This window comes from Oncorhynchus tshawytscha, unplaced genomic scaffold (assembly GCF_018296145.1).
Source record: "Oncorhynchus tshawytscha isolate Ot180627B unplaced genomic scaffold, Otsh_v2.0 Un_contig_8450_pilon_pilon, whole genome shotgun sequence".
In the NCBI taxonomy this organism is placed as follows: domain Eukaryota; kingdom Metazoa; phylum Chordata; class Actinopteri; order Salmoniformes; family Salmonidae; genus Oncorhynchus; species Oncorhynchus tshawytscha.
The window spans coordinates 1-10,698 of record NW_024608614.1 but is presented as its reverse complement, the minus strand read 5'-3'; the positions used below and the strand labels follow the sequence as shown (position 1 = coordinate 10,698).

At 45.4% G+C, this 10,698-nt stretch overlaps 1 protein-coding gene across 1 annotated transcript; it reads right to left on the bottom strand.

Annotated features, from left to right (window-relative positions):
* Window positions 1–822: 822 nt before the first annotated feature.
* On the bottom strand, window positions 823–10,637 carry LOC121843666 (phosphoribosyl pyrophosphate synthase-associated protein 2-like). The gene is made up of 10 exons (XM_042313431.1): window positions 10,437–10,637; window positions 9,964–10,118; window positions 9,233–9,285; window positions 9,091–9,157; window positions 4,176–4,348; window positions 3,956–4,071; window positions 2,689–2,725; window positions 2,594–2,605; window positions 2,287–2,323; window positions 823–1,000 (listed from the first exon to the last, which is right to left on the bottom strand). The coding sequence occupies exons 1-10, from the start codon at window positions 10,482–10,484 to the stop codon at window positions 823–825; spliced, it is 876 nt and encodes a 291-aa protein (XP_042169365.1). The 5' UTR covers window positions 10,485–10,637.
* Window positions 10,638–10,698: the final 61 nt, after the last annotated feature.

Here is a 10,698-nt window from a genome sequence, read left to right as displayed (position 1 = left end):
CCGTTATCTACTGACCCAGAGTCAGATGATCTCCTTAGGGATACAGACTGACAGAGAGAGAGAGATGGTAATGAGACCTGTTATCTACTGACCCAGAGTCAGATGATCTCCTTAGGGATACAGACTGACAGAGAGAGAGAGACGGTAATGAGGTCCGTTATCTACTGACCCAGAGTCAGATGATCTCCTTAGGGATACAGACTGACAGAGAGAGAGAGACGGTAATGAGGTCCGTTATCTACTGACCCAGAGTCAGATGATCTCCTTAGGGATACAGACTGACAGAGAGAGAGAGACGGTAATGAGGTCCGTTATCTACTGACCCAGAGTCAGATGATCTCCTTAGGGATACAGACTGACAGAGAGAGAGAGACGGTAATGAGGTCCGTTATCTATTGACCCAGAGTCAGATGATCTCCTTAGGGATACAGACTGACAGAGAGAGAGATAATGAGGTCCGTTATCTACTGACCCAGAGTCAGATGAGGCCCCTTAGGGATACAGGGAACTGTGAGTCCCTATTGACAGAGTCAGATGAGGTCCTGTATCTACTGACCCAGAGTCAGGGAACTGTGAGTCAGATGAGGCCCTTTAACAGGGAACTGTGTGTCCCTAACAGGGAACTGTGTGTCCCTAACAGGGAACTGTGTGTCCCTAACAGGGAACTGTGTGTCCCTAACAGGGAACTGTGTGTCTCTAACAGGGAACTGTGTGTCTCTAACAGGGAACTGTGTGTCTCTAACAGGGAACTGTGTGTCTCTAACAGGGAACTGTGTGTCTCTAACAGGGAACTGTGTGTCTCTAACAGGGAACTGTGTGTCTCTAACAGGGAACTGTGTGTCTCTTACAGGGAACTGTGTGTCTCTTACAGGGTAGTTCAGGTAGACCTCCGGTGGTTCTGACTGTCGGAGGAGAGTGCCGTCCGTCCAGCAGGTCCGTCTCTGCATCTCCGTGGATCACAGCAATAGACACACGCAACCTTTCGGCGAGGGACTGGGCCCTAGACAACAGAGACAGAGAGACAGACACAGAGACAGACTTAGTTGTAGTGTATTAATTCATTGTGAACTTAAGAAATGAGCGTTAGGGTAACTCACCTCTTAGAGACAGAGAGAAAGAGACAGAGAGACAGAGAAATGAGCGTCAGGGTAACTCACCACTTAGAGACAGAGACAGAGAGACAGAGAAATGAGCGTCAGAGTAACTCACCTCTTAGAGACAGAGAGAAAGAGAAATGAGCGTCAGGGTAACTCACCTCTTAGAGACAGAGAGAAAGAGACAGAGAGACAGAGAAATGAGTGTCAGGGTAACTCACCACTTAGAGACAGAGAGACAGAGAAATGTGCGTCAGGGTAACTCACCTCTTAGAGACAGAGAGACAGAGAAATGAGCATCAGGGTAACTCACCTCTTAGAGACAGAGAGACAGAGACAGAGAGACAGAGAAATGAGCGTCAGGGTAACTCACCTCTTAGAGACAGAGAGAGACAGAGAGACAGAGAAATGAGCTCACCTCTTAGAGACAGAGAGACAGGGTAACTCACCTCTTAGAGACAGAGAGACAGAGAGACAGAGAGACAGAGAGAGAAATGAGCGTCAGGGTAACTCACCTCTTAGAGACAGAGAGACAGAGACAGAGAGACATAGAAATGAGCGTCAGGGTAACTCACCTCTTAGAGACAGAGAGACAGAGAAATGAGCGTCAGGGTAACTCACCTCTTAGAGACAGAGAGACAGAGAAATGAGCGTCAGGGTAACTCACCTCTTAGAGACAGAGAGACAGAGACAGAGAGACAGAGAAATGAGCGTCAGGGTAACTCACCTCTTAGAGACAGAGAGACAGAGACAGAGACAGAGAGACAGAGAAATGAGCGTCAGGGTAACTCACCTCTTAGAGACAGAGAGACAGAGACAGAGACAGAGAGACAGAGAAATGAGCGTCAGGGTAACTCACCTCTTAGAGACAGAGAGACAGAGAAATGAGCGTCACAGAGACAGAGAGACAGAGAAATGAGCGTCAGGGTAACTCACCTCTTAGAGACAGAGAGACAGAGAAATGAGCGTCAGGGTAACTCACCTCTTAGAGACAGAGAGACAGAGAAATGAGCGTCAGGGTAACTCACCTCTTAGAGACAGAGAGACAGAGAAATGAGCGTCAGGGTAACTCACCTCTTAGACAGACAGACAGAGACAGAGACAGAGAGACAGAGAGACAGAGAAATGAGCGTCAGGGTAACTCACCTCTTAGAGACAGAGAGACAGAGAAATGAGCGTCAGGGTAACTCACCTCTTAGAGACTGGAGATCTGACAGAGTAACTCACCTCTTAGAGACAGAGAGACAGAGACAGAGAGACAGAGAAATGAGCGTCAGGGTAACTCACCTCTTAGAGACAGAGAGACAGAGAAATGAGCTGTATGTAACTGTAGAGACAGAGGACAGAGACAGGGAAATGAGCGTCAGGGTAACTCACCACCTCAGAGAGACAGAGAAATGAGTACAGTAGAGACAGAGAGACAGAGAAATGTAGTGTAGTAACTCACCTCTTAGAGACAGAGAGAGTCAGAGAAAGTGAGGGTTGTGGGTAACTCCTACCTCTTGTAGACACTGAGAGACAGAGACAGAGAGACAGAGAAATGAGCGTTGTGGGTAACTCACCTCTTGTAGCGGAGGACGGTGATTTGGCCTACCTCCTAATGTATGTACGGCATTATGGTAGTCTGGAATCTACAGGTAGACAACAAGGAGTTATGGGTAGTGTAGTCTGGAATCTACAGGGTAGACAACAGTAGGGGGGTTGTGGGTAGTAGTAGTCCTAGTATGTACTGGTAGGAGGGGGTTGTGGGTAGTGTAGTCCTAACTCCTCCTGTATGTACTGCTGTAGGTCCTCCCTCCTGGGTAGGGGGTTGTGGGTAGTGTAGTCCTCCCTCCTGTATGTACTGTAGTAGTAGTCCTACCTCCTGGGTAGTTGTGGGTAGTGTAGTCCTACCTCCTCCTGTATGTACTGCAGTAGGAGGGGGTTGTGGGTAGTGTAGTCCTACCTCCTCCTGTATGTACTGTAGTAGGAGGGGGTTGTGGGTAGTGTAGTCCTACCTCCTGTATGTACTGTAGTAGGAGGGGGTTGTGGGTAGTGTAGTCCTACCTCCTCCTGTATGTACTGCAGTAGGAGGGGGTTGTGGGTAGTGTAGTCCTACCTCCTCCTGTATGTACTGTAGTAGGAGGGGGTTGTGGGTAGTGTAGTCCTACCTCCTAATGTATGTACTGCAGTAGGATGGGGGTTCCTACCTGTATGTACTGTAGTAGGAGGGGGTTGTGGGTAGTGTAGTCCTACCTCCCTGTATGTACTGCAGTGTATGTACTGTAGTAGGAGGGGGGGTTGTGGGTAGTGTAGTCCTACCCTATGTACTGTAGTAGGAGGGGTTGTGGGTAGTGTAGTCTACCTCCTGTATGTACTGTAGTAGGAGTAGTGTAGTCCTACCTCCTCCTGTATGTACTGCAGTAGGAGGGGGTTGTGGGTAGTGTAGTCCTAAATCCTCCTCCTGTATGTACTGTAGTAGGAGGGGGTTGTGGGTAGTGTAGTCCTACCTCCTCCTGTATGTACTGTAGTAGGAGGGGTTGTGGGTAGTGTAGTCCTACCTCCTGTATGTACTGTAGTAGGGGTTGTGGGTAGAGGGGTTGTGGGTAGTGTAGTCCTACCTCCTCCTGTATGTACTGTAGTAGGAGGGGGTTGTGGGTAGTGTAGTCCTACCTCCTGTATTGTGTAGGAGGGGGTTGTGGGTAGTGTACCTCCTGTATGTACTGTCCTACCTCCTCCTGTATGTACTGCAGTAGGAGGGGGTTGTGGGTAGTGTAGTCCTACCTCCTGTATGTACTGTAGTAGGAGGGGGTTGTGGGTAGTGTAGTCCTACCTCCTGTATGTACTGTAGTAGGAGGGGGTTGTGGGTAGTGTAGTCTTACCTCCTCCTGTATGTACTGCAGTAGGAAGGGAGAAGCTCTCAGGTTGTCTACTGGGATGTTGAAGAAGCCCTGAATCTCCTTCTGATGAAGATCCACAGTGATGAGATGGGTCAGACCTACACACACACACACACACATACGTACGTACGTCAGACCTAACACAGTGTAGATGAACCGTTATCTCCAACACATTCGATTGAAACATAACGTGTTGTCTCACCTGCCCTGCACATCAGAGAGGCGATCAGCTTACAGACGATGGATCCCCGTTTCCTCATCTTACACTGTTTACTGTAGGGTAGGTACGGCAGCACGCCACACACACTCCTCGCACACGCCGTCACACACCCATACGCCATCACACACAGCTCCATCAGGCACCGGTTCACATCCCTGCACACACACTCACAGTTTACTGTTACAGTAACGCAAATACACAGAGAGAGGGAGAGCTCCATTGATAGAAGAATTTGAATATTTAAAGTAGTGACTAAAGTATTCCACCCTGAATCTGTAGAACTGGGTGAAATGTGTTAGAATCATAAGACTATAATCTATAATCTACTATAACCCAGTATAAACTGACGGTTTACACCAGGTGTATCCTGTTATAAACTGACAGTGTACACCAGGTGTATACTGTTATAAACTGACGGTGTACACCAGGTGTATCCTGTTATAAACTGACGGTGTACACTAGGTGTATCCAGTATAAACTGACGGTGTACACCAGGTGTATCCAGTATAAACTGACGGTGTACACCAGGTGTATGATGTTATAAACTGACGGTGTACACCAGGTGTATCCTGTTATAAACTGACGGTGTACACCAGGTGTATCCTGTTATAAACTGACACCAGGTGTATCATAAACCAGGTGTATCCTGTTATAAACTGACGGTGTACACCAGGTGTATCCTGTTATAAACTGACGGTGTACACCAGGTGTATCCTGTTATAAACTGACGGTGTACACCAGGTGTATCCTGTTATAAACTGACGGTGTACACCAGGTGTATCCTGTTATAAACACCAGGTGTATCCTGTTATAAACTGACACCAGGTGTATCCTGTTATAAACTGACGGTGTACACCAGGTGTATCCTGTTATAAACTGACGGTGTACACCAGGTGTATCCTGTTATAAACTGACGGTGTACACCAGGTGTATCCTGTTATAAACTGACGGTGTACACCAGGTGTATCCTGTTATAAACTGACGGTGTACACCAGGTGTATCCTGTTATAAACTGACGGTGTACACCAGGTGTATCCTGTTATAAACTGACGGTGTACACCAGGTGTATCCTTTTATAAACTGACGGTGTACACCAGGTGTATCCTGTTATAAACTGACGGTGTACACCAGGTGTATCCTGTTATAAACTGACGGTGTACACCAGGTGTATCCTGTTATAAACTGACTGTATATAAACTGACGGTGTACACCAGGTGTATCCTGTTATAAACTGACGGTGTACACCAGGTGTATCCTGTTATAAACTGACACCAGTGTATCCTGTTATAAACTGACACCAGGTGTATTCTGTTATAAACTGTACACCAGGTGTATCCTGTTATAAACTGACGGTGTACACCAGGTGTATCCTGTTATAAACTGACGGTGTACACCAGGTGTATCCTGTTATAAACTGACGGTGTACACCAGGTGTATCCTGTTATAAACTGACGGTGTACACCAGGTGTATCCTGTTATAAACTGACGGTGTACACCAGGTGTATCCTGTTATAAACTGACGGTGTACACCAGGTGTATCCTGTTATAAACTGACACCAGGTGTATCCTGTTATAAACTGACACCAGGTGTATCCTGTTATAAACTGACGGTGTACACCAGGTGTATCCTGTTATAAACTGACGGTGTACACCAGGTGTATCCTGTTATAAACTGACACCAGGTGTATCCTGTTATAAACTGACGGTGTACACCAGGTGTAACCTGTTATAAACTGACGGTGTACACCAGGTGTAACCTGTTATAAACTGACGGTGTACACCAGGTGTATCCTGTTATAAATTGACGGTGTACACCAGGTGTATCCTGTTATAAACTGACGGTGTACACCAGGTGTATCCTGTTATAAACTGACCAGGTGTATCCTGTTATAAACGGTGTACACCAGGTGTATTCTGTTATAAACTGACGGTGTACACCAGGTGTATTCTGTTATTAACTGACGGTGTACACCAGGTGTATTCTGTTATAAACTGACGGTGTACACCAGGTGTATTCTGTTATAAACTGACGGTGTACACCAGGTGTATCCTGTTATAAACTGACGGTGTACACCAGGTGTATCCTGTTATAAACTGACGGTGTACACCAGGTGTATCCTGTTATAAACTGACACCAGGTGTATCCTGTTATAAACTGACGGTGTACACCAGGTGTATCCTGTTATAAACTGACGGTGTACACCAGGTGTATCCTGTTATAAACTGACGGTGTACACCAGGTGTATCCTGTTATAAACTGACGGTGTACACCAGGTGTATCCTGTTATAAACTGACGGTGTACACCAGGTGTATCCTGTTATAAACTGACGGTGTACACCAGGTGTATCCTGTTATAAACTGTTATCCTGTTAAAACTGACGGTGTACACCAGGTGTATCCTGTTATAAACTGGTGTATCCTGTATCCTTATAAACTGACGGTGTACACCAGGTGTATCCTGTTATAAACTGACGGTGTACACCAGGTGTATCCTGTTATAAACTGGGTGTATCCTGTTATAAACTGACGGTGTACACCAGGTGTATTCTGTTATAAACTGACGGTGTACACCAGGTGTATCCTGTTATAAACTGACGGTGTACACCAGGTGTATCCTGTTATAAACTGACACCAGGTGTATCCTGTTATAAACCAGGTGTATCCTGTAAACTGACTGTACACCAGGTGTATATAAACTGACGGTGCACCAGGTGTATTCTGTTATAAACTGACACCAGGTGTATCCTGTTATAAACTGACGGTGTACACCAGGTGTATCCTGTTATAAACTGACGGTGTACACCAGGTGTATCCTGTTATAAACTGACGGTGTACACCAGGTGTATCCTGTTATAAACTGACTGTACACCTGTTACAGGTGTATCCTGTTATAAACTGACGGTGTACACCAGGTGTATCCTGTTATAAACTGACGGTGTACACCAGGTGTATCCTGTTATCGGTGTACACCAGGTGTATCCTGTTATAAACTGACGGTGTACACCAGGTGTATCCTGTTATAAACTGACGGTGTACACCAGGTGTATCCTGTTATAAACTGACGTGTACACCAGGTGTACAAACCAGGTGTATCCTGTTATAAACTGACACCAGGTGTATCACCAAACTGGTGTATGTATTATGTTATAAACTGACGGTGTACACCAGGTGTATCCTGTTATAAACTGGTGTACACCAGGTGTATCCTGTTATAAACTGACGGTGTACACCAGGTGTATCCTGTTATAAACTGACGGTGTACACCAGGTGTATCCTGTTATAAACTGACGGTGTACACCAGGTGTATCCTGTTATAAACTGACGGTGTACACCAGGTGTATCCTGTTATAAACTGACGGTGTACACCAGGTGTATCCTGTTATAAACTGACGGTGTACACCAGGTGTATCCTATTATAAACTGACACCACCAGGTGTATCCTGTTATAAACTGACGGTGTACACCAGGTGTATCCTGTTATAAAAACTGACGGTGTACACCAGGTGTATCCTGTTATAAACTGATAAACGGTGTACACCAGGTGTATCCTGTTATAAACTGATCCTGTTATAAACTGGTGTACACCAGGTGTATCCTGTTATAAACTGACGGTGTACACCAGGTGTATCCTGTTATAAACTGACGGTGTACACCAGGTGTATCCTGTTATAAACTGACGGTGTACACCAGGTGTATCCTGTTATAAACTGACGGTGTACACCAGGTGTATCCTGTTATAAACTGACACCAGGTGTACACCAGGTGTATCCTGTTATAAACTGACACCAGGTGTATCCTGTTATAAACCAGGTGTACACCAGGTGTATCCTGTTATAAACTGACGGTGTACACCAGGTGTATCCTGTTATAAACTGACGGTGTAAAGGTGTATCTGTTATAAACTGACGGTGTACACCAGGTGTATCCTGTTATAAACTGACGGTGTACACCAGGTGTATCCTGTTATAAACTGACGGTGTACACCAGGTGTATCCTGTTATAAACTGACGGTGTACACCAGGTGTATTCTGTTATAAACTGACGGTGTACACCAGGTGTATCCTGTTATAAACTGTGTACACCAGGTGTATCCTGTTATAAACTGACGGTGTACACCAGGTGTATCCTGTTATAAACTGACGGTGTACACCAGGTGTATCCTGTTATAAACTGACGGTGTACACCAGGTGTATCCTGTTATAAACTGACGGTGTACACCAGGTGTATCCTGTTATAAACTGACGGTGTACACCAGGTGTATTCTGTTATAAACTGACACCAGGTGTATTCTGTTATAAACTGACACCAGGTGTATCCTGTTATAAACTGACGGTGTACACCAGGTGTATCCTTACTAGGTGTATTCTGTTATAAACTGACACCAGGTGTATTCTGTTATAAACTGACACCAGGTGTATTCTGTTATAAACTGACACCAGGTGTATCCTGTTATAAACTGACGGTGTACACCAGGTGTATCCTTTATAAACTGACGGTGTACACCAGGTGTATCCTGTTATAAACTGACGGTGTACACCAGGTGTATCCTGTTATAAACTGACGGTGTACACCAGGTGTATCCTGTTATAAACTGACGGTGTACACCAGGTGTATCCAGTATAAACTGACGGTGTACACCAGGTGTATTCCTGTTATAAACTGACGGTGTACACCAGGTGTATCCTGTTATAAACTGACACCAGGTGTATCCTATAAACTGACCAGGTGTATCCTTTATAAACTGACGGTGTACACCAGGTGTATCCTGTTATAAACTGACGGTGTACATCAGGTGTATCCTGTTATAAACTGACGGTGTGTACCAGACGGTGTACACCAGGTGTATCCTTTTATAAACTGACGGTGTACACCAGGTGTATGCTGTTATAAACTGACGGTGAGATGGTCTGGATGATGTAGACGTCTTTCCCTCTGACCGACTCCTGGATCTGGATACGCGTTTCTATGGAGACAAAAGGTCAGGTCAGGGGTCACACAGAACCATTACCATCATCCTCCTCCTCCTCCTCTTCCTCACCTCCATTAGAATCCTGGTAGACTTCAGTCTTGCCCAGCTCTACTCCCAGTCTCCTATAGACAGACAGGTTAGGGTTAAGGAGGCTCCTATAGACAGACAGACAGGCAGACAGACGTGTTATATAATACTCAACTACAGTCTCCTACCAGAGGGAAAGGTAACATGCTATTCAACTACAGTCTCCTACCAGAGGGAAAGGTAACATGCTATTCAACTACAGTCTCCTACCAGAGGGAAAGGTAACATGCTATTCAACTACAGTCTCCTACCAGAGGGAAAGGTAACATGCTATTCAACTACAGTCTCCTACCAGAGGGAAAGGTAACATGCTATTCAACTACAGTCTCCTACCAGAGGGAAAGGTAACATGCTATTCAACTACAGTCTCCTACCAGAGGGAAAGGTAACATGCTATTCAACTACAGTCTCCTACCAGAGGGAAAAGTAACATGCTATTCAACTACAGTCTCCTACCAGAGGGAAAGGTAACATGCTATTCAACTACAGTCTCCTACCAGAGGGAAAGGTAACATGCTATTCAACTACAGTCTCCTACCAGAGGGAAAGGTAACATGCTAACCCTGGGGGGTTCATGTCCACTCTAGTCACGGCGTTTCTATCTGACGTGTAGTAAGAGGGAATCATGTCCACTCTAATCAAGGCGTTTCTATCTGCAACAGCCCTGGTGTAAACTGGAACATCTGGAAAGTGGGTGTGGTCTATTGACTCACTCTGCGATCCTATTGGCCAGCTCCATACAAGAGGGTGAGGAGTTAGCGGAGAACAGGACCATTTGGTCCTTTAGTTTGTCTACATTGGTCTTAGCCCCTCCCTCTGGGGGGGTGGCCAACCCCTGTCTGGGCTGCCACACTTCAGTGAGACCTTCCTGGAAAACACACAACATTATTACCACACAAATCACATTTAATTTGCCAAATACAACAGTGAAATACTTACTTACAAGCCCTTAACCAACAATGCAGATTTAAGAAAACAGGGTTAGGAAAATAAATTAAAGTTTAAAAAAACATGTTTGTTTTTTTAATCACACAATAAAATAACAATAATGGGTCTACACAGTCTCGGGTTTTGCTCAGTGGGCGAAACACTGTCTTGAGTGGGTTTCAGTACCCAAGAGGTTACATTAGCAGAAAACCATGAACCTGCTATAAAAACATTCACACAGAAACCCTAATCACTTCACCTCTGTGTCCAGTAGCTTCCTACTGTAGGTACCTGTCCTCCAAGTCATCCTCCGGGTATTTTGAATTCAGAACAGCAGAGTAACGACAACATGTAAGACGAAGATAAACTAGCTAGTACTAGTAAGTAGTTAACTAACTAATTAACTAACTAACTCTCTCCTCTACAGCTTGGTCCTGGGCCCCCCTCCCCCATGGGTGCACGTTTTGGTATTTACCCTAGCACTACACAGCAGATTCAAATCATCAAATTTTGATGATGAG

Coding starts and splice junctions, on each gene's coding strand:
- LOC121843666 (XM_042313431.1), bottom strand. CDS start 10,484: ATGACTTGGAGGACAGGTACCTACAGTAGGAAGCTACTGGACACAGAG. Junction 4,072..4,175: donor CTCTCTGATGTGCAGGGCAG/GTGAGACAACAC, acceptor GTGTGTGTGTAG/GTCTGACCCATCTCATCACT. Junction 2,726..3,955: donor TGCAGTACATACAGGAGGAG/GTAAGACTACAC, acceptor GTCTACCTGTAG/ATTCCAGACTACCATAATGC.